Consider the following 24,323-nt stretch of genomic DNA (forward strand, 5'->3'; position numbering starts at 1 on the left):
ATATGTATTTTATTTAAATAATTTTTTAATATTTTTTAATATTTTTAAAAAATAAAATAAATTTAAAATATTATTAAGAACAGAAAGTAAAAAAATCTATATTAAAAAATATTTTCTTAATCACAAAGTAAAATAAAAAATTATAGAAAAATTAAAAAATATTTTTTTATAATTTTTTATTTTACTTTATGATTAATAAAGTATTTTTTAATAATATTATGATTTTTTTTAAATATTTAAAATGGACATGCTACAGTCCTGCTGGACTCCCGTTGGACTTAGTATGTATTTTTCTATGTGTATTTTTTTAATTTATTTTTTATATAAATTTTTTTTACACTTTTAAATATTTTTAAAAAAGAAAATAAATTTAAAATATTATTAAAAAACACTTCCTTAATTAGAAAGTAAAAAAAATCATTAAAATATATTTCCTTAATCACATAGTAGAATAAATATTATTTTTATTCTATTTCATAATTAAAAAATTATTTTTTAATAATATTATAATTTTTATTTTATTTTTTAAAATATTAAAAATTATTAAAAATATCTATATAAAAAAAATTAAAAAAAATAGATAAAAAAAAATGCTACAGCCCAGCTGGAGTCCCTAGCAGGCCATGTAGCATTTTCCTTATTTAAAAAAAAAAGAGAGAGAAATAATAATTAAATATTACAACCAGACTTTTATGTATGAACTTTGAAGTGAATTTTTTATGAGCCCTTGTATTATTGTTCTAAACAATTGATGCATACTTGTGTTCACTATATACCTTATTATTTAATGAGTTGTGCTACACAGAAGCCTCACACTCTACACACCCACTTAAATTCAATATGAAATATGAGGATAAAAAAGTAAAATCACATATTTTTAAGTGGGTGTGTAGAGTATGGGACTTATATTTAAAATTTTTCATATTTAATGTATAATTAATATCATTAAATTTAAAAAAACTACAAATTCTCTCACTTTCATTTTCTCACCTGCATAATTTTTAATTAAAAATAAAGTGGTGGAACTCTCTCTTAACTTCTTGACCTTGGTATAATATCTCATTGAAAAAAGAGCAATGCATGGTAGAAATTATTTTTTACTGTCAATTATGTCTCAGCAGAAAGAATAATGTTATATATAATCGTAGAATGTACAAGTGACGTATAATCGTTTTGAAAAAAAATAAAATTTATTATTAAAAAATTAATTTCTTTTGATTTAGATCTTGTATTTATTTTTTATTTTTTAAATAATTATATGATACTTACACACTCACGATTGTAACTAACATTTATACAACAGAAAAGTTGGACATAACAACATCGGACGTTTAATTTGCAATTTGAACTTCAAACAAATTAACTAAAAAGAATAAAAAAAAACCCAAAAAGATGTCAATGGAAGGCATCATTTAAGATTGTCCCCACCGGTGGGTGGTAATGTTGTCTTAAAAGTTCCTGATTATGGTGAGCAAAACAAAACAAATAAAAGATGGATACCTAGGTGAAGTTTTGAGTGGTGTTAACCTTAAACTTGTCTTTAAAAAAATTTAAAAAAAAAAAGAAAAAAGAAAAAAGGAGAAGAGGAAAATGAAAACCATTCTAATGTCATTGCAACCAAAAAGTGAGAAGGTGGGATATATTTGGTAGTGACAATGGTGGGTGAAGGATAATATATTAAATCCAACCCTGTCTAAACTTTAATTGCTGAACAGACCCTCCATGACTCGACACCTTTGTAGCAAACGTCCACTTTCTTTTTCTTTTCAAGTCTCTCAAAAGGCTTAAAGACGATGATGAAGTCCTCCTCCCACTCCTTTTCTTTTTTCTTTCTTGATCTTTTTTTTTTTTGTGTCTCTGGGAGAGGTTCTCTCTCCAAGTCATAAAACACAGAACCAAAAAAAAGCATCTCCTAGTAATAAGAATATCCAAAGGCAGCTTTGTCGAGGGGAGATGAATTTTAAATAGTAATATTTTATAAATTTTATTAAGATAGGTTTATTTTTTATTTTTTAAATTGAAACGTATTTAATTTTTTAAATTAAAATATATAAATTAAGTTGAAATGAATTTATATATTTTTTATAAAAAATAATAAATTTTGTTAATAATTAATTCGAGAATATCTCAAACTCTAAAGCGTAGCTTTCGGTAGTATACATTGCGACAAATGGATGGCAGCTGATTTGACCTTTACATTGTTAATTGGGTCTTGTCCACAAAGTTGATTTCTTTTAATTTCCCCTTTGGGACAGAAAACCAAATGTATACTGCATATGGGTTTAGGATTGAACCTATCGTTTATGAGGGCTGACTGGATGGACTTTGTTTAAAGTCTACGTAATTAAAAATTAAATAAAATATTATTATAATATTATTTTTATTTTAAAATATAAAAAAATTAAAATTATTTATTATATTTTATATAAGAGTTTGAAAAAATTATAATAATTATATAAGATAAAATAATTTAATTTTATATATCTAAATTAGTCTTTAGTTTTATCGTTTTGGCCTAGGTAGCCAATCTTCAAATAAATTAGAGTGCATTAGGAAACAATTGCTTCCGCAAAAATGATGAACTTGTAATTATATTATAACTCTTTATAAGCAATCAACGTGATTACGTCACCTTATCAACAATGTAAATGTTTTCTTTACTTAGAATCTTTTCATTTTGCATAGTCTTTTATAAGATAAGTAAAAGTAAAACTTTATTGATGGTAAAAGGCATAGCTGCTAGTACTAGTAACACAAGAAGTATTACAGAATATACTTAAAAACCACTAAGCACCAGTAATGAATACAAGCAAATTATGAAAACTATCTTCGTTACAAACAATGACCAAAACTCGAGAAAATAGTGTGTTAAAAAAGAATCTCTTCAATCCGTCCAACCTATGTTTCCAGTCTTCAAAGCACTCATCATTTCTCTCTATTCACATACACCACATAATATCAGTGTATTTTACATAATTTCTATTGATCTTATAAAATAGTTATATAAGTGTATTATATTACTCATAGCTTCATGTTACTAATTATTTCGATGAACAAGTACCATCAATTTGGGCATATTTGAGTAGTTCTCAAAGTAGATTAATCAATGATTTATAAGACAGTAGAAACACCACTTTTCGATGATAAACTGTTGCAAAAGAAGGTTTCATGAGAGTTTTTGATAAAACTAATCACATATATACCAATCAATGGAATCAAAACTTGTGTAGCAATCAATGTCTTTGACATGCTTAAAATTGCATTCTGATGAATAAAATGACACAATCTCGTTATGCCGAGTCACCAATAATCACCACAAAAGTATTTTCCATCCTTGAAATGGTGAAATCCGCTATTATATTTATCCCTCACAATGATCACTCTCCCAACAATCTTTGATATAGACTTAGACACGAATGTTCTTTGTTACTCGAATTTGTGTTCTCGCAGGAGTGCTAATTATGTCGAATGCTATAGCGAGCATTTCACTGTCACTACAAAGTTTTTCTTCTGCTCCTCTTTAACATCATGAAGTCATTTGTGTTGGGAACATTTCCTTTCGCTCCATCAGCACTAGTAAAACTTCCAGGCCTCATTTATTTTGTTATAATATGGATGTGATTTATCTCCGAACACAAAAGCATGCACCTTCCTGAGAGAAATATGATTTTAAATAACAAAACATATTTTAAACAATAAAATAATTTCTGATTTCGTTTTCTAATATATTCTATTAAGACTAATTCTTTTTAAAGATAAAATGTTGTCACAAAAGTAATGTGTTCCAATATGTCTTGACATGGGGGGGTTGTATCCAGCCAAACTCAACACACTTGGCTAGGTAGCCACTGTGGCACAATGATACAGAGTTTATAAAATGTCATGAGCAATCCTAGGAATCGAAGAGAAAAGGGAGAAGAATGAGGGAGGCATAGAGGGTTACATAGATCAGAGTAATACACTAATGATAAGTGGGCTGAGACTTGAAGTGAAAGTTGGGCTTAAGTGAAGAGTTGAAGACCCAATAACTTAGATTAAAATAAGAGATGGGCATTGACCCAGTCTAGTATGAGTTAATCTAGTATTAGTCTATTACACACATGTTATATCTTCTGTTATTTATATTATGTTATGCTGAGGTATCTAGTTAGTATCATGTTAGGAAATATTCCTGCAAAATGGCAAAGTTTGTTATGCATGTTTGTTCATATACTCTGTAATTCCCTTTGAAAAGATCATTGATGAATGCATAACTTTTCTACAATTTCTCTTTTACGAGAGGATGCTTCTCCTCTAAGTGAGTGTATAAGTCCAAGTACCCTATAGAGTGTTACAAATATGGTATTAGAGATACCCTCATTCCCTTTCATACAAAAGCGTGCTAATGGCTGAAGGAACAAGATTTTCTCAGCTATAGGAGGGCTTCAATTTCTTGAAGAAGACCTCTGAGTCACAATACAAAAGTTTGGAGATTGAGGCTTCATTTGGAAGTTGACCTCATCTCAACTCATCTCAATTCATCGTTACAATTTTTTCAAATCCCAACATAAAATATAATAAACAATTCAATTTTTTTAAATTCCAAAATAATAATAATAATAAATAATAATATTCTAATAATATTTTATCATCTCAACTCAACTCACTTCAACATCCAAACTCACCCTGAGATGCTGGCTTTGAAGAGACAGCTATCGATTCTGACAGTGGAGTTTCAGAAGAAAAACTAGGAGCAGGCTAACCATCCTCTAGGCCAAAAGGACAACAAGATCTTCAGATGGTGCAAATGGATGAGGTGAAGACCCACTCGATAAGGCTTGATTTTCCTGTGTTCAATGGTGGTGACCCTATGAAGTGGCTATACAAGGTACAACAATTCTTTACCTTCCACGATACGCTGCCACAACACAAATTAAGGTTAGCATCCTTTCATATGGAAGGTAGGGCTTTGGTTTGGTTTCAGGAATTGGATGAAACTAGACAATTAATGGACTGGGAGCACTTTGTAAGGGCCCTACTCATTAGGTTTGGTCCAAGCTGTTATGATGACCTCATGAAGGCCTTAACAAGGTTAAGACAAACAGGGTCTGTAGAGGACTATAAGACCCACTTCGAGTCATTATCTAATAGGCTAAGGGGTTTGTTAGATCCCTATAAGCTAAGCTATTTTTTGAGTGGACTTAAAGATGACATCCGCCTACCTATGAGGATGTTCAACCCTCCAAACCTTATCTCAGCCTATAGCCTAGCTAAGATACAAGAATATAATTTAACCCTTACCAAGAAAACCTAGAAAGGAACTTCCCTTTACCCAAACGAACCAACCCCGCCAAGAAAATTTCCATTCCCAAACTAATACCCAGAAACCTAATAAAAAACAGACCTTACCAATACATAAAATCAGCCAAACCCAAATGCAAGATCCTAGGGACAAAGGCCTGTGCTATTATTGTGAAGCTAGGTGGAGCCCTGACCACAAATTTCATAAACCTAAGTTTCGTTTAACTGAGGAGATCTATGATATTTTAGATGAAGAAGAGGCTATGATGGGACTTAAATGGGAAGGAGTCTGAAGAACAGCTGTTATTACTAACCACTATAAAAGGGGGACCATCAATCTCCCCGCATGTTATCACTGGTACCTTAAAACCATGAGAGTCAAAGGGAAGATTAGGGATTGTTGGATAGTCATACTTATTGACTCAAGCATCAACCATAATTTTATTGACCATGTTATAGTGACTAAAACCAAGGCAATGGTGCTTGAAGATGAAAAAGCTCAAGTTAAGGTGGCTAATGGAAACTGGTTTATAGTGTTGGGAGAGTGAATGATTTGCCCCTAGTTTTACAAAATACCCCATCCAAGGTTTGGGCTTCAAACCTTGGGGTCTATTTTATAGAATTTCCAAGAGCTAATTATGCAGTTTGCTAGAAGCTAGTGGTGTTTAAGGGGAAGGGTACCTAAGACCCACAGCATGGGGAACAATGGAATATTGTTACACTACTTGAAATCCCAGCATCCCTCCTAAAACTCCTAAACCAATATCTTGACATATTTACTAAACCCACAAGGTTACCACCCCAAAGATCTCATGATCATGTCATTTCCTTACAACTTGAAACCAACCTTATTTGTGTGAGACCCTATAGATACACTTACTATAAAAAAATATGAGATATAAAAGATTGTGAGGGAACTGCTGACTTCAAAGGTTATTCAACCAAGTTGGAGCCCCTGTTCCTCACCAGTGCTGTTGGTAAGGAAAGCCGATGGCTCCTGGCGCCTCTATGTAGACTATAGAGCTTAAACAAAATCACTGTTAAGGACAAATATCCCATACCAATAGTGGATGAGCTACTGGATGAACTTAATGACTCGATTATATTCTTGAATCTGGATCTCAGATTTGGCTATCACCAGATTAGAGTCGAAACAAAAGATATTCCCAAAACAACCTCGCACCCCCAAAAGCCATTATGAATTCCTAGTCATGCAATTTGGCTTGACTAATGCCCCCATCAACTTTTCAAAATCTAATGAATCTGATTTTCCTTCCTAAGAAGATTCATACTTGTTTTTTCTATGACATTTTGATTTACAGCCACAGTGAAGAGGAATATGGAAGAAATTTGAAAATTAGACTGGACACTCTAAGATAGCATCAACTATATGCAAAAAGATCCAAATATACAATTGGATGTGTTGAGGTGGCTTACCTAGGACATTTGATCTTTGCCTAGGGGATCAAAACTGACCCTGAGAAGCTTAGAGCCATGTGTGAATGGCATATTCCTACCACGGTGAGATCCTTAAAGGGCTTCTCAAGACTGACTAGTTATTATATGAGGTTTATCAAGAAGTATGGTGGGTGGCTGCTCCGTTTACTGACTTACTCAAGAAGGAAGGGTTCAAATGGTCTATTGCAGCAGAGAAGGCCTTTTATGACCTCAAGGAGGCAATAACCAACCCTCCACTGTTAGCCCTACCAAATTTTTTCATTCTCTTTGAAGTAGAGTGTGATGCATCTGGAAAGGTTGTGGGTGTTGTCCTCATGCAAAATGGGCACGCCATTGCCTTCTTTAGTCAAGCCTTGAAGGGTAAGGCCTTGAATATGTCGACTTATGAAAAAGAACTTTTAGCACTAGTCTTATCAGTGCAAAAGTGGAGACATTACCTCTTGGGCAGGCCATTCATTGTTAAAACAGACCATCAAAGTTTGAAATTCCTGTTAGATCAGAAGGTGGGATCTACCATGTAGCAGAAATGGATTAGCAAGCTCCTAGACTATGACTTTTTGGTGGAGTATAGAAAAGGACCTAAAAATGGAGCAATAGATGCTCTCTCCAAGAAGGGTGATGATGAAGGTCAAGTGGCACTTTCAGTGATTTATGTCCCTACTTGGGACTTATTGGAAGATGTGCAACTCTATTATACAGATGACTCTAAGGTAGAAGCTCTTGTAGAAGGTGGATAAGGGAGAAGCTAATCCCCAATTATCAGTAAAGGAGGGATGCCTGCCTATACTATAAAAACAGGCTCTACATTCTTAATAACTATGGCCTCAAGACTAAACTACTCTACCTATTACACAACAGTCCCTCAAGTGGACACTCTAGGCTGAATAAAATCCTACACAGGGTTAAAAGGGAGATTTACTGGCCAGGCCTAAGATCTAAAGTTGGCGACTATGTGAGAAGTTGTGATGTATGCCAACGGGTTAAACCTGAGAACTCCCTCCATGGAGGCCTTTTGAACCCTCTACCCATACCATATAAACCTTGGACCCACATCACTATGGACTTCATTGAAGGCCTCCCTACCTCACAAGCATTTAACTGCTTATGGGTGGTGGTAGATCGCCTAACTAAGTACTCTCATTTCAACCCCCCCTCTCTCACCCTTACACTGCCTCTACCCTAGCCCACTCCTTCCTCAAAAACATTTTTCAGACTTCATGACATGCCCAATTCAATTATTTCTGATAGGGACAAGAGCTTCACCAGCAAATTTTGGAGGGAGCTATTCAAACAATAGGACATGAAATTGGCCTTTAGTACGGCCTACCATCCTCATACAGATAGTCAGTCTGAGGCGAACCAACAAAATTCTTGAAAATTACCCACGCTAGTTTGTAGGTGAAAGGCCCAAAGATTGGGCCTTGTGGATCCCATTGGCAAAGTGGTGGTATAATACCACTAAACACTCATCAACACAGATGACCCCTTTTGAAGCCCTATATGGCTACCCCTACCTCGCCTACCGAGTTACTTATCGAGATCATCACCAGTGGAAGCAGTGGACTCCACACTTCGTTCTAGGAAATAAATCAAGTCATTATTGTATTGCTCTGATCCATGTAACCCATGATGCCTCCTTCGTTCTTTCCCCTTTTCTCTTCGATTCCTAGGGTTGCTCGTGACAATGCCCTGCAGTTTTGAACACCTTGCCCACAAGGTGTGGGTAGGCATCCTTCAGATAGTGGTAGGGCTCCCAGGACACCGTTCCAGAATCTCTTCGGGCTCGGGTTTGCACACCCCCATGGCGTTGACGGGAGGCAATTGGGCCATAGGGACTTCTGAGTGGCCCAACTTCATCTTCAACAGAGACACGTGGAACACCTGATGAATCATGGTAGATTCAGGAAGCTTCAAACGGTAGGCAATGGATCTGAAATGCTCAGTCATAGGAAATGGTCCATAGAACCTCGTGGCTAGCTTTGCATTCCTCTGTTGGGCCATCGAAAGTTGACAATACAGCTGCAACCTCAAGTAAACCATGTCCGCTACCACGAATTCCCTTTCCTCCCTTTTCAAATCTATTGGCCAAAGGTATGTTTGGCAAGTGAAAGTACCTCAAGTACTCTCACTACTATTATTTACTTTATTATTACGTTTTACCTACTTTTCTACTATTCATTACTTTTCACTTACTTTTTACTACTATTCAATATTTTATTATTACTTTTTCATTACTTTTTCACTATTATTCACAAACATTTTCAACATTTCTCAACACTTCTCACTATCCAAACGTACCCTAAAGTGGAAGTTGAGCTTAAGCGAAGAGTTTGAAATCCAATACTACTTAGGTTAAAATAAGAGACAGGCCTTGGCCCAGTGGCACAGTCCAGTATGAGTCAATTTAGTATTAGTCTATTATGCACATGTTATATCTTTTGTATACTGAGGTGTCTAGTCAGTATCATGTTAGAGAATATTCCTACAGGATGACATAGTTTCTTATGCGTGTTTGTTCATATACTATGTAATTCCCTTTGAAACGATCATTGATGAATGCATAACTTTTTTACAATTTCTCCTTCCGGAGAGGATGCTCCTCCTCTAAGTGAGTGTATAAGCCCAAGTACCCAAGAGTGTTACCAAGCCATTTCTTTCTTGAGTGGTTAACCCGATGTCTCTTGTCATTGACTGTTGATATCCTACTTGGTTCCATATTCTAACTTCATTCGAGAAATAATATACATACAACAATTTTTACATCTCTTTATATAACTATATTTTAAATAAAAGATATTTGTATAAAATAATGTTAGTTTTATAAATTATTTTATAAAAATACTCATTTGAAACAGAGTCGTAAAAAAAAAAAATGTATGTCTATCATTTCCATTTAATCAATGCACCAGGACCGGGTCTGTCATGAAGACATGAAGGAATTGAACGTGTGAGCTGATTCGATAGCAAGAACTTTCTTTAATAAAATTTGGATGCGTGCTTCAATTGAAATTTAAAAGAAGCTGAGAGATCAGATAAAGCCATAACCAGATCAAGACTAAAAAATCCAAGCCTGACAATAATGACTGATGTTTTACACGCCCAAAAACACAAAGTTAGATGAGCACTCGATTCATTGGTCTTACAAACGATAATAGTTCCCAATAAGCATGCAAAACACATATGGGGACATAAACATTCAGCCTGCCGGACCAAGAGTTTGACATGTTTCAGATTTTGGTTTAAATGGCAGTTCTCAATCGTCTTCTCTTTCAGGGGGGAGACCACAAGGCAAAAGCATTTTCTGCACAACCAAAATCAAGTGGCAGAGAGGATTAGGCGATTTATCAGTAAGGTTTTAAAAAGAAAAAAATTGATAAGTCAGTACGGTTTTAAAAATAACTGAGCCGTCATCCAAAATCAGGGATGTTTGGAAAAAATTTTCATCTCATCCCATTACATTCCATCTCATTTCCTTCCCAAATATCATTCAAACACAAACACTTTCAAACTAATCATTATAACTTTTTAAAACTATTTATTATAACTTTTCCAAACTTTAAACAAAAACAAAAAACAATTCAGTTTTTTCAAATTCAAAAAAAAAAATTATAGTAAAAAATTATATTCTAACAATATTTTAACTTTATAATATTTTTTATTCAACTTTTTCTCTCTCATTTCCCAAAACCCAATAAATATTTAACTTAAACATCTTACTACTATTCACTAACCATCTTACTACTATTCACAAAATTCTCATCCCATCTCATCCTCCAAGCATTTTTAGATTAAAATTCAAAGGAAAGTGTTTAGATGGTTCAATACGAACCAAGAATAGCGTTAATTGAATAAGAAATAGTTGGTGATCATCACTCAAACATAAAGCTTTAGATTGAAAACTAGAGTGTAGAATATGTCATCTATAAGGAAATATGCGTGGATTATAGAAACCGCATCATCTGCACAGTGTTCAAAAGCAGGATATATAACAAATAAAAATTAATACCAGTTTTAAGAGGAGAAAGAGGGAGGGGGGAGGGGGCAATGAACCTCTATCTTGAAGGAAAAAGACAACATAATACAATGGTTAAAACCTCAATACAATAAAAGAGAGTCATTTCCTTACTCCTGTGTCAGTTCTTTGTGCTTGGGCTATGCCTTCAACTTCTTTCGATAAAATTTTTTATTATTTATCAAAAAATAAAAGAATATCAGCTCTATTAAATGAAAAAAAAAATGTGAAGCAGTAGAAAGAGATATTCTATTAAAGTTGTGCATATGAAATACCAAGAAAATACGTGAAAAGTTTCAGCTTCCTTCAGTCATCTTTTTAACCCAGCAAAACCAACCCCAATCCCTCATATTTAGCCACTACAGAAAGTTCGGGTAACCAGATTCCCTCATGTTCACACCCCTGCCTTCATAACCTAGTCCTCCATCCCCATGATCAATCTAATTAAAAACTTAAGTTCTTTCAATCACAATCACAAGCCATCCTGACTTATCTTAATGTCAACCAAACAAATAAGCAATCTTAAACAGCTTTTCCAAATATGTCATATGACAGTGAGTAAACAGACTTGGCGAACTTTACAGTTTTTTCAACCACAATCACAAGCCATCCTGACTTATCATGACGTCAACCAAATAAGCAATCTTAAACAGCATTTCGAAATATGTCATATGACAGTGAGTAAACAAACTAGGCATAACTCGGCGAACTTATTATCTGGCTAAAGCAAAAAACAAAGCCAAGTGTCTTCCCCCCTGTGAAGTATATCATATCAAGTCCTTCAGATCTACAAAAAGAAATCTTTGATGGTTCAGGAAAACCTTATAGCACGAGATTGAGCTTCAAGCCACATCATAGCTTTGGTACAGACTGAGTATGTAAGTATAACATTGGCCTTGTAAAATTTCAACATGTAAACTGTTACCTAACCTACGTATACAAAAACTCACGAGAAGTGATAGGTGCAAAATGGAAAAATTGCCACCCCAAACTAAAGCCTAAGATCATTATACAGGTATAAAGAAAATATCCAGAATACAGGTATAAACAAAATATCAAGTAGAGAAAAAGACAAGAAGTTAGACAATACCTGCATGAAGTTGTAGTGCTCTCTCCCAATTGATTCATTTTCTGCAATAGCGAAGTACGCTAGTATGGGGTAATGGCCAACGTATGATGCATAGCTATCTCGTTGAATGTTCACTGCCCATTCACTGCCCATCCAAAGTACGTGTATATACACATTCAAATGAAGAACAACAAACTAACAAGTAAACTTCACTTAAAAAAAAAAAAAAGAAGAAGAAGAAGAAGAAGATAAAACATGGGTTTTCAAAGAATTGGCAGCCTCACAATCTATTCAAATCTGCATGCCCAGTACCGACATATTTAGCTTGAAGGTGCTCAAGCTGGGAATTGATGTTAAACCTGTCGCTGGCCTGCACAGTCAAACGTAGCAAGCTTATCGATTTTTCAAGCGACTGAAGAAATTAAAATATAAAGATTTTAGTATCAAAGGATGTAAAAATTCAAAATTCCAGCAACGATTTTAAAGACAAAAGTCAAGCTAAATCGAATAGCTAATAATTTCAAAGTATGACACTTGTAGAAAATGAAAGACAAACAAAAAGTGTTCCACAAGGCAGCACCGATAGTGTATTAGGTTTTTGACGAGCAACGGGAGTGAGAAGGAATAGGGGATTAGGGTTTACGGCTTCGATTGTACCGTCGTAAGGGGTTCAGAATGCAAGAAGTTAAACTCGAGAGAGAGACTTACCTGCATATTGACGTCTGGGGGAATTGAACTGCAGTAACGAGGAACGAGCAACGGAAGAACGAGCAAACTTTCCCCGCGCAGATAGAATGCGACAGACCGATTTTGTTGGGCATACGATATTGGATGGGATTCCTAACCCCGTTTCGTTTGGATGGGGAATCTTACCCGTTTGAATTTAGGGCTGGTTTGGTAATTAAAATAAAATATAAAATTTTTATCTCATCTCATATTATTTTATTATTATATTTTTTTTAAATTTTTATATAAAATATAAACTATAATAAATAATTTAATTTTTTTAAATTTTAATACACTTTTTATAAATTTTAAAATAATAATAATATTAAAATATAATATTTTAAACTTCAAAATAAAATATAAAATTCTCATATCACCCCCAAACCTGTAGAGATGGATATCGATCGTCTCATCTCAATATCTAAAATTTTAAATATTATTTAAATATAAATACTTTTTAATTTTATTTTAATTTTAATTTTTCATTTAATCAATACTTAATTATTATATTTTTTCAAATTTTTAGATAAAATATAAAAAATAATTCAATTTTTTTAAATTTTAAAATAAAAATTAAAAAAATTCTACTAATTATCCTCACACACCACGTACCATATATTATTTTTTATTTTTTATTTTTTAGACTTATCAAATATATAGTATATGGATTATAGGTAGAAGAACTCAATTAGTTTAAAAAGAATAAAATCAACAAAATAAAAATTTAAAATATATTTTTTAAAATAAATAAATAAATAATGTGATATGTGGTGTGTGGGATCATGAGTAGTAAATCTCAAAAAATTATATTATAAAAATATTTTAATTTTATAATCTTTTTATTTAATCTTTTTTCTGGACAATTGAATTAAATTATTTTTTTTAGAAATTATTATTCCTTGTTTTAATTTTTGTTATTATAAATTTTATTGAAATGAGATTGATTTATGAAACTTTTAAAAAATCTTCTATGATTAATGTAATTAAACATAATAAAAAGAGTAACAATTTTTGTTATAATTGATAAGACAAACACATCATTATATATCGATTAATCAACGTCCCCTAAAATACACCAGAGTTCTGTTTTTCTAAAAATATATCTAAAATATTAATCAATGCAATCAAATATATAGTTTACAGCATCTATATTACTTATATAATAAGATTTAATTTATAAGATTTAAATTATTATTTATATGATAAAATTTAATTTATTAGAATTTAATTTTAAATTTTATTAATAAAATCAAATCGTATCATATATAATCGATTTGCTAAGTGTGTATGTGTGTACCGACTTATATATTAGAATTTTCTTTTATTTATTAATTTTGAAAAGCAAAGAAATATCTCTCTCACCCTTAAAATGTACTCTCATAAATCTCAAACCCAAACCTCACTTATGAAATGCTACTGACCGTCGTATTTGGCATTAGGCTTTGCCTTTGAACCGTAATATCCCAGTCGCGCCCACTCATTCAAATAGAGAGAGATCACAAACCTAATTTCAATGATTAATTTACTCTTTTTTCACATATAAGTAATACAACTATCACCACCAAAATGGTAGCTCAGTTAGTTCGAGCTGATATTTCATGACTTCGAAGTTAGGAGTTCAAGTCATGACATAAATTGAAACCACTTGTAGTAGTAAAACCTGACATTTGGGTCATGAGATGGACTTTGGACTAACTGGATACTCTGGAGGTGTTGTGATGACAGACTCATCCTTGGAGTAGTAGCTATGGCTCAAACCGAATATTTCACAATAGGGAGGAGCTCCTATAGTCATGCTCAAGGAAGGTTGCTGCGCTGGTCACCCCAGCCTCCCCTTTTGCGAAGGGAAAAAATAGTAGTACAACTATCATCAAGAGTATCAAGGAATATATATTTCCAGACAATATTTGGTAGACATTTCAGCACGTTTGGGGCCTTTGCCCCCAAAAACTTTCACCCTAGAACAACCAAATCCAGGAAGCAATAAAACAAAAGCCATTCAAAATGGAACAAAGCACTCTTTTGTGGCCATCTGATGTTATTAGAAATATTGGTGTAGCTCGATAGGATTGACTCTGTTTCTCCGGGACTTCTAGTTGGGAGGCAAGAGGTCAGAAAGCTCCCTTGAACAGGTTGACTGGCAGCCTTGGCTGACTCATCACCTGTCATATAGATGAGCCAAATTAATAACATATGCAGAAACTGGTCGGCTATATTTAAAGCAGAAACATATGCTAAACAGAATCACTCTGAAGATGCTTCATTAATAGAAGAAAACTACTAATAAACTATATCTAGCAAAATAGAAGATTTTTTTTTTATAAGTAAAATAGAAGAAAAATTAATCATCCCGTCAGTGCCCTATTACTCCAAATGAGCTCATTGCAAAGTAACCAAATAGATTCCTTTTTTCATTAGTAATTAACTGCATTCTAAAAGTACCTGCTGCTATATCAGCGAGTAATTATCAACAGCTAAAACAGCAATGGGTTTATAGGAAAAACACAGTACCAACAATTCTCGTAGTCAGTATTATAAATACACAAACTACAAACAGGACTTCGTTCCGTAAAGAGTGTACTGTATATTGAGATACTAGCCAAGCTGAGGATAAAACAGTCCCCAGGTACTTGGGCTAAGATTTTGCATTGGTTAATAAAATTTTCCGACTACCCATTGAGAAAAAGGGACCCTGGCTTACTGTGAAACGGCACAAGCAGAAAAAGCATATATGTGGGATACTGGTGAAGATACTACCATACCAAGTCTTTAGGCTTGGAATGCATCAACTCAAATTATGTATACCAACCTTTCTCCATGGACCTGCTTTTGATGAAGTCTGAATTTCCTTATCAGCCTAAAGAATCAATGATGAATCATGAGAAAGAACATAAACATTAGGTCTATGTATTCTCATACAATTACAAAATGAAAAAAAAAAAATACAAACTAATTTACCTCTTCAAACTTGACGAAGTTTTGAGTATCCAACTCATCAATGACCTCAGGAATAAATGCAGCTTTCATTTGATACAATCTGTCCCATTCAGTGCCTTTGAACCATGGATGAGCCTAAAAATAACCAGGTCAACAAGCAAATTAGTTAATTAACAACACAAAGTTAAAATGCAAACCAATATAATAGAACACATCATACAACACCTTTATTTCATCTGCGCCTTTTGTTCCAAGACGATAGAAACACCACTTTTCGAATGATAAACTGTTAAAAAAAGAAGGTTTCATAACAGTTTTTGATAAAACTAATCACAGATATACCAATCAATGGAATCAAAACTTGTGTAGCAATCAATGTCTTCGACATGCTTAAAACTGTGTTCTGACAACCAAAATGGCATGATCTCTTTATGCCGAGTCACCAATAATCACCACAAGAGCACTTTCCATCCTTGAAATGGTGAAATCGGCTATTATCCCTCACAATGATCTCTCTCCCCACAATCTTTGATATAAACTTGGTTGCTGTGTGGCAGTCCATGCAGACACGAATGTTCTTTGTTACTCGAATTGTTGTTCCCGCAGGAGTGCTAATGATGCCGAATGCTATAGCGAGCCTTTCACTGTGTCTACAAAGTAAGTTTTTCTTCTGCTCCTCTTCAACATCATGGAGCACCTCCTTTGTGTTGGGAACATACCCTTCTCGCTCCATCTGCTCTAGTAAAACTTCCAGGGCCTCGTTTATTCTGTCATAATATGGATGGGATTTATCTCCGGACACAAAAGCATGCACCTTGTTCTTAACTTCGATCCAGCTGCAAGCTGGTTTCTTTTTCATGCCCTTATTTCTCATGAAGATTCTCAACTTCTCTACATCTTTCCATCTCCTGGCAGCAGAATATATGTTTGACAATAGAATGTAAGCTCCCATATTTTCCGGATCAACCCTGAATATTCTCTCAGCCACCTTTTCTGCCAATTCAACATTCTTCTGAACTCTACAAGCTGACAAAAGTGTTGACCATACGCTTCCTGTTGGTCCTATATGCATGTCAGATATAAACTTGAAAGCTTCATCCAGCCTTCCTGCCCGACTCAGAAGGTCTGCAACAGCAGCATAGTGCTCCAAGCCAGGAGCAATTCCAAAATCCTCAGTCATACTATTGAAATATTTCCAAGCTTCATCTACCAATCCAGCATGGCTGCAGGCAGTCAACACAGCCACAAAAGCCACATCATTTGGTTTTACTCCCTCCATTTCCATCTGCTCAAATAAGGAAATGGCATCATGGGCATGCCCATGCAAAGCATATCCCATGATCATGGCCGTCCATGACACCATGTCATGTAGCTCCATCTTATCAAAAATCCATCTAGCTATCCTAATGTTCCCACATTTGGCATACATGTCAACAAGGGAGCTAGCTATAAAAACATTATCATCGAATCCACACCTAATTATATATCCATGTAGCTGCTTCCCCAAATGTAGGGTCGTCAAGTGAGCACAAGCTGGCATGATACTTGAAAAGGAAACATGCATTGGCTTGATTTTAGCCTTCAACATCTGTCGAAAGAATCTCAGGCCTTCATCAAACAGACCATTTTGCACACACCCTGCAATTATAGAGTTCCATGAGATGCCATCGTGCCAAGGTAAGAGATTGAAGAGCCGGCATGAATCTTCCACGCAAGTACACTTTGCATACATGTCAATTAAGCTACTTCCAACGAACAAATCCGCATCCAACCCATGTCTGATGGCATACCCATGTATTTCCTTTCCCTTAATAACATCCACATATTCTGCAAAGATAGGAAGGACACTCGACAAAGTGAAGGAATCCGGCTTCATGTTGTCATTCCCCATCTCTCTGACTATTGTTAAAGCATCTTCATACATTCCATTTTGTGCATTTCCTGCAATCACTGTATTCCAAGAAACAAGATCCTTTTTTGGCATCATATCAAATATCTTTCTCACACTGCTTTGATTCGAGTTACTATTATTCTTATAATTATTCAAACCCTCACCACCACCCATCTGTCTCTTTGATTTCTCGTCAAAGCATAGCATCCGTCCTTGGTCTACTAACTCCCCAGTCACAATTCTTCCACTCAATTCCCTAACAGTAACCACAACATTTTCACCTTCGCCTTTTCCCCGTTCCTCAGGCATTCCATCAAGCACTTTGGGCGCACCAGACAGTGTCCCACTCTCACCCAAGCTCTGAAATTTTGAGTACATATTCATAAGCGCATTGCCCGTATACAAATCGAAATCCATACCGAGCCTTATAATGCAGGCATGTAGCGACTCGCCTAACTTCAAGTCCATCATCAATGTGCAAGATTTCAGCACAGAAGGGAACACATGGCGGTCCGGGTGCTCACCAGCAGCCCTCATTTCTATGAAAGAAGCCAAGGATTTGTGAAAAAAGCCATGGAAAGTGTAACATTTGATGAGTGACTTCCAAGCAAGAGCGGGAGGGGAATGAATGGTGTTGAAGACCAGCAGTAACTCATGCAAGAGATTAAGGTTTGAGTATACCGATAAGAGGACAGACAAGTGAGTGGAACATGTGCCTTTGGTTGTGAGGATATGGGCGTGAAGCTGTTTTGCCTGGGACTTGGTTCTGATCGTTGTGGGATTTCTGAGGAGGGTGCTGAGCAGGGTTTTGGGGGAAGACATTGATAAGACGGGTCTTGGACATGGGTTTTGGTCAACAAATGCGGAAAACCCGCTTCATACAGAGAAAAGATAATAGCCACATAAGTCGATTTGAACTCACTATAAAAAAGGCGAAAAGAGGACTAATAAACAATAAACATATAAGAAATCTGACTTTCTATATCAACTCACTATAAACAAGAGGACTACATTGGGAAACTTACTTCCTCCTTGAGGAAGCATGTATAATTTTGACTCATAGTGAAGCTGAGGGTGCTTGGTCTTCACAGACTCCTGGGGAAAAGAGAAAAATATAGGTTTCCAATAAAAGTTACCGACTTTAATAAGGTAAATCCATAAAACCAAAATAATAGATTCCAAAGATACAATAAAACAATAAAAACTTCAATTGAAGTACACGACCTTGTATCAACACCATTCAAACATACAACAAGAAATATCAATTAAAACAATGTATTAACACCAGATGCACAGTCAACATACAGGTTAAAATGGGTATTAAGACCAACATAAGAGAAGATAGTGTAATATAAGGAGAATGCTGGAGGAAAAAGTCTTCGCTTGCAAACGAAAATGCGTTTCCTAAAATTAAGGTGTTTTTAGGCATAGCAAAATCCTCCTTACAAAAAAGTTAACCGAGAGAGGCAACCAATAAATAATACAAAAATATATGGCAGGATACCATCGCCATGCTTTTTCGCTTATTCAATCAATGACGGGATCTTCACAGTACAACTCAACACGTCGATCTACTAAATTACGGCAAAGAAAAAGAAAAACTGTTCCACTTAAACAATTTTCCGAAAAATCCAACACAAGATAATTCACCGTCATCCAACGCCAAAAGGGCGAAAAGATAAAACTCCCAGAACAAAATTTATGTGGAACAAAGAAAATGAACCTCCCCCCTCTCCACATACCACTTTGTACATTAACCCCTGAAACACCCACATCAAGCCAAAGCATTATGAAGTATAAAACCCCATACTAATTCTCAACAAAAAATAGAAAACCAAAAAGTGAAACGAGGAAACAATGCTACTTTACAGCATGAATTGCATACCCAAATAAAGCTCGCCAAACCATCCGCTACCGATCTTCCGCCCAAGCTTAAACTTTCCACCAATCACATGCTCCATGATTCAGTTCCCAATCAAACAAAGACAAGCAGCAAGCTCAGCCCCTTCACCGTCTTGGCTTACAATCCAATCCAATCCAATCCTAAGGGAACCCCATTAATCACCGGGGTAATCGGGATGAGAAAAGGAATGTGAAGGAAAGAGAGCGAGAAAAAAGGCCTTATTTTTTAATGGAAATTGGTAGTGTGTGAAGATTATTGATGTGAGAAAAAAAGAATAGGATTGGGAAGTCGTAGTCGGGGAAGAAATCCTAATCTGTGTTATGAACTCAGAAGAGGAGGAATTGCGTAGTTGTGGTCAGTATAATGTATATACCTGATGAAAAAGAAAAATTCTATAAAAAAATTATGTACACAAACTTCACGTTGTTGCACACAATTTAAAAATATATGAATTTATTTTTTAATAATATATTTTATGAAATATAAAATATAAAATATGAAGATAAAAGAATAAAATCACATATTTTTTAAATAATATGTAGAATATGAGACTTATGTGTAATATAACTCAATTCTATAATCTCACTCCACATGTTATTTAACAACCTTTTTATCCACGAAATAAAAATAATTCCGTTTGTAAGTAAAATAGGATAAAAAAATAAAATAATATATTTTTAAATAGATGTACAAAATGTGATTTTTATAAATAGTACGACTCGATGAAAAATAATAAACATATATCATTTTTCATAACATATTACACAATTATGTTTTAAAAATAACATCACTTTATAAAAATACCCTCATTTTAAAAGATATATTATAAAATATATTGTGAAATGTGTTATATGAGTATCATTGCTCATACCTGATTATTTAATGTATAATTAATATCTTTCAATTTTTTTTAAAAAAAATGGTGCAACTCGAGGCCTCGTTAATTTTCACAACTCTTCTCAGCTCATTTTATCTCATCTAATCATTATAACTTTCTCAAATCTCCACACAAAATAAAATAAACAATTCAACTTTTTCAAATCCTAAAACAAAAATAATATTAAAAATATATATTCTAATAATATTTTATTCAACTTTTAACTTTAATCTCAATTCATCTTATCTGTAAAAACAAACGAAACCACCTTGGAACGATGAACAAGCTAAGGGTGGATATGATTCATGAATTTAATATGAATACCATGCAAAATTGACGAGTCTAAATTTGATGTTAATGGATTCAGATCAACATAAATTGACTTGTCAAGATACGATTTATATACGAGTTAATTCGCTTAATTCGAAATCTAACTCATTTTCACCCATATAATTTTTATTTTTAAATTATAATTTTATTATTGTTAAGTTGTAATATTAGTATTTCTCAATATGTGTTTTAAAAAAAAAATATTTCTCAATATGTTTATGTTTATATTATTTGAATTATAATTATGGACCTATACTTATATTTATTACTATATAGTCTGTAATATTAGTTTTATTATATATTAAAATTTAAAAAATATTGATATTTTTTTATTAATAGGTTGTCTTATAATTTTTAAGATAATGTGGCTACTAATAAATATATATTTTAACTTTATGTGAAATTATATTAATTAGGTCAAGTATGTTATACATGTTAGTTCAATCCGTTTACATGAAATGAGTTTAAATGAATCGTATTATATTAACTTATTTCTAATTAATTATTAAACAGGTCAAAATGAGAAATACAATTACGATAAGTTATCTAAATGAATTGGGTTAAAATTTAAAAATTTAATGTTAGTATTTTTTAATAATATATATTTATCTCTTACTGTTGCTTGACTTTTCCTTTTGGTCTTTTACGTTATGTTTAATGGGGGCTGGTCATTAAATTGCCGTTGGGGAGAGTTTTGGTCTTTAAGTGTTCAAAACCGTTTTTTTTTTTTTATCTCAAGTGGTTTTATGCCTTAGACGTTTGAAGATTAATTTCATTAACGTTCTGAAGGTTTTATTTCTTTTAATTTCAGTTGCCGTTTGGTATCTTTATTATTGATGTTGGTGGGCTGCTTGTGTTTTATTTTTGTTGTTTTTTGCCTGTTAGTCCTTTAACCTCCTTGGACGTTTATGGTCTATTTATGTATATATTTGGGTAGTCTTACGGGGTGTACATGTGTGAAATATTTGACAAAAAAGTGTGATAAACAAAAATATACTTAGTGAGTATATATTTTTAAGAGATTTTTCAGATAAAAGAAATGTGTTCTTTGAGAGGAGCTTTGGGCTCAACCACTTGTGCAGAGTAGGCTTGAGTCATACGACGATCAGTTGGGCTGTTGTATCCTGGAGGAGTCAAGTCAAGAAGATTTCTGCTGCACCGGTTAATTTGAGACTTTGTACACTGCAGAGGGCTTGAATCTCCTTAAAGAGAGCGATATTTCTATGCCTCAGTCCAAACTGGCTTCGTCTTAATTTTTATTTTAATTGTAATTTTTATTATATTATTGTGAATTTCACCAACAATTTTAAGGAGATTTCAATCATGGAGCCTACGACTGAAAAATCCATGGAAAGCATTGGAGATCTTAACAAGCCCTTCCGGTTCAAAGGAGCTTCTTTCAAGAGATAGAAGTGCAAGGTGCTCTTCTATCTAAGCCTTCTCAACGTCTCCTATGTTCTCACTGCAAAGAATCCTAGCAAAATTACTACCGAGAACATGACTGAAGCACAAGTGAAAGTTCATGAAGAAAAGATTAAGAAATATACCAAAGATGAGTATAACTGTCGATGCTATCTTTTAAATTGTCTTGCTGATCAATTTTATGAATACTACAATACTACTTACACATCTGCGAAGAAAATTTGGAAAGCTTTACAGAGTAAATACGATACGGAAGAAGCCGGAGAGAAGAAATATGCAGCAAGTCGCTTCTTTCGATATCAAATGGTAGATGGAAAATCCGTTGCGGAGCAAGCACAAGATTTTTAAATGGTTGTAGCTGAAGTTCGATCCGAAGGTATCAAGATTGGAGATAATCTAATTGTTTGTGGCATCATCGACAAATTACCACCTTCGTGGAGAGAGTTTCAAAAGTCGATGCGCCATAAACAAAATGAGACCTCTTTGGAGACATTAATCACACGTATTCGTGTAGAGGAGGAAGCAAGAGGCCAAGATGATTTGGTATTTCAAAATGGTAATGAGGATACCATGACAAAGGTAAATTTAATTTCTGAAAATGATAGCTTGCCCAAAGGTCAAAATTCAAGAAATAGTTTTTTGAAGCCGCAAAGAAAAAATTTCAAAAAATTTAGTAGACCTCACAAAAAAGGTTTTCAAAACCAAAATGATAAGAACCAAAGACTCCCTTCACAAAATCAAGCATGTTTTGTCTGTGGCAAATTTGGGCACTTTGCTCGAATTTGTAAGTTTCGAAAGCGAGATAATGATCCTCAAGTTAATGTAACTGAGGAGCTGTTTGTAGCAATGGTCACAGACATTAACATGGTTCAATTTGTTGAAGGGTGGTGGGCAGATTCTGGTGCCAATAGGCATGTCTGCTATGATAAAGATTGGTTCAAAAAATTTACTCCCTTTGAAGAAGAAAAGACTATAATACTTGGTGATTCAAGTAAAATCGAAATTCTTGAGAGTGGTGAGGTTGAGTTGAAATTCACCTCTGGACTTATATTGATGCTAAAAGATGTTCTCTATACATCGTCTATGAGGAAGAATTTGATGTCGAGTTTTTTACTCAACAAAGCGGGCTTCAAACAAACTATTAAATCTGATCAGTATGTTATTACAAAAAATAGAATTTTTGTGGGTAAAGGCTATGCTTGTGATGTGATGTTTAAATTGAATATTGAGAATAAAGCATAGTATGTTTCTTTTATGTGCATTTTTTTTGGCACAATTGCTTATGTACTTCTCAGATTTGGAATAAAAAATAGCAGTTTATTTTTCTTCATTTTGAAATAAAGTGATTTTTGAGTAAGTTGTATTCTTTTATGAAAATAAAATTTCTGTTTAAATCTAAAAATTAGTGGGGGTCAAGTTTTTAGAAAATAATATTTTTTTTTAAAACATTTGGCTCTAACGTTTTTTTTTTTTTTCTATTCTTTGAGTTTTTGAGAAAAGCCATAAATGGTGACCTCTTTGGTAACTGATGCATGTTTACGGAAAAATCTTTTCAAGCGGCAAACAATTTAGTATATATTAAAATCGGATGCTTTTATGTTTGTTGCCGTTTGGTTTGTTTAAAACGTACATGTCATTAATTCTTTGGTATTAAGTTTACGTTCAGTGCATTTAGATGCATGGAAAAACTTTTCCAAACGGTTTATATTTACATCGGCTGCCTCTGTTTTTGTTACCGTTAGCTTTCTTTAGAAACGTATGGTATTAATTTGGGTTTTAGTGCCGTAAATGAAAGTTTTAATGTTGAGATGTGATTTTATTACGAGGAAATTTGGATGCATATATTATTATTACTTCAAGCTGACGTATTATTGCCAAGTCAACTATATATGGAGTTGAATTGCTTTGGCTTTAATAGAGAAGCAAATTTGTTGAGAGATTTATTTCCTTGTGAAAAAATCAATTAATTTATTGTGATAGTACTACTATAATTGATAGAGTACAAAACCGTTATTATAATAGTAAATTTAGATCATTTAGAAGAAAAATACAGTACTGTGAGATTTCTTTACTGATGGTGTTATTAATGTGGATCCACTATACAAAACTTTGACAAGAGAAATGATCTGAAATACATCGAGGGGAATGAGATTAAAACCCATAATTCAAGAGCCATGTATGAGGATACCCAACCCGGGGACCAGAGATCCTGAGAACTGGGTTCAATGGAAAAAACGAATCATATGATGGTCGTAAGAAATGCACTATTGTTTTTATTTCTCATTCCTATGATGTGAGTGCATTTATCCTGTAATGTTGTGGAGGATGAGTTTTTGAAAGAAACTCTTAATGAAATTCTGTAGCTCTTATGAGTAGGGTGTAAGAATTACAGGAACACATTTGACAGATTTCACCTAT

The 24,323-nt window shown here is 33.8% G+C and overlaps 2 protein-coding genes across 4 annotated transcripts; both read right to left on the bottom strand.

Moving 5' to 3' along the window:
• Nucleotides 1-9,779: 9,779 nt before the first annotated feature.
• LOC108984696 (uncharacterized protein At4g14342) lies at nt 9,780-12,694 on the bottom strand. Of its 2 annotated transcripts, none has more exons than XM_018956737.2 (4): nt 12,528-12,694; nt 12,104-12,189; nt 11,841-11,964; nt 9,780-10,039 (listed from the first exon to the last, which is right to left on the bottom strand). In XM_018956737.2, exons 1-4 carry the CDS (start codon nt 12,531-12,533, stop codon nt 9,992-9,994), a joined length of 264 nt encoding a protein of 87 aa, XP_018812282.1. In that variant the 5' UTR covers nt 12,534-12,694; the 3' UTR covers nt 9,780-9,991. The 2 variants fall into 2 exon arrangements, with proteins under 2 accessions (XP_018812282.1, XP_035547884.1); XM_035691991.1 differs by lacking the exon at nt 9,780-10,039 and adding an exon at nt 11,253-11,537 and having other exon boundaries at nt 12,528-12,685.
• Nucleotides 12,695-14,410: 1,716 nt separating this feature from the next.
• On the bottom strand, nt 14,411-19,605 carry LOC108984697 (putative pentatricopeptide repeat-containing protein At3g23330). 2 transcript variants are annotated; one of them, XM_018956739.2, is made up of 6 exons: nt 19,259-19,605; nt 18,399-18,468; nt 15,708-18,247; nt 15,504-15,617; nt 15,355-15,402; nt 14,411-14,707 (listed from the first exon to the last, which is right to left on the bottom strand). In XM_018956739.2, exon 3 carries the CDS (start codon nt 18,193-18,195, stop codon nt 15,922-15,924), a length of 2,274 nt encoding a protein of 757 aa, XP_018812284.2. In that variant the 5' UTR covers nt 18,196-18,247; nt 18,399-18,468; nt 19,259-19,605; the 3' UTR covers nt 14,411-14,707; nt 15,355-15,402; nt 15,504-15,617; nt 15,708-15,921. The 2 variants fall into 2 exon arrangements, with proteins under 2 accessions (XP_018812284.2, XP_035547855.1); XM_035691962.1 differs by having other exon boundaries at nt 15,708-18,468.
• Between the last annotated feature and the right edge of the window lie 4,718 nt (nt 19,606-24,323).

The sequence above is a fragment of the Juglans regia genome, chromosome 7 (genome assembly GCF_001411555.2).
Source record: "Juglans regia cultivar Chandler chromosome 7, Walnut 2.0, whole genome shotgun sequence".
In the NCBI taxonomy this organism is placed as follows: Eukaryota; Viridiplantae; Streptophyta; class Magnoliopsida; order Fagales; family Juglandaceae; genus Juglans; species Juglans regia.

Bases quoted from the DNA above. Each gene is read 5' to 3' on its own strand.
- LOC108984696 (XM_018956737.2), bottom strand. The intron at 11,965-12,103 runs GTGAGGCTGCCA...TTGGATGGGCAG, and splicing joins CATGCAGATTTGAATAGATT to TGAATGGGCAGTGAACATTC. The intron at 10,040-11,840 runs GTATTGTCTAAC...TTGGTTGTGCAG, and splicing joins AGCACTACAACTTCATGCAG to AAAATGCTTTTGCCTTGTGG.
- LOC108984697 (XM_018956739.2), bottom strand. From the start codon at position 18,195: ATGTCTTCCCCCAAAACCCTGCTCAGCACCCTCCTCAGAAATCCCACA.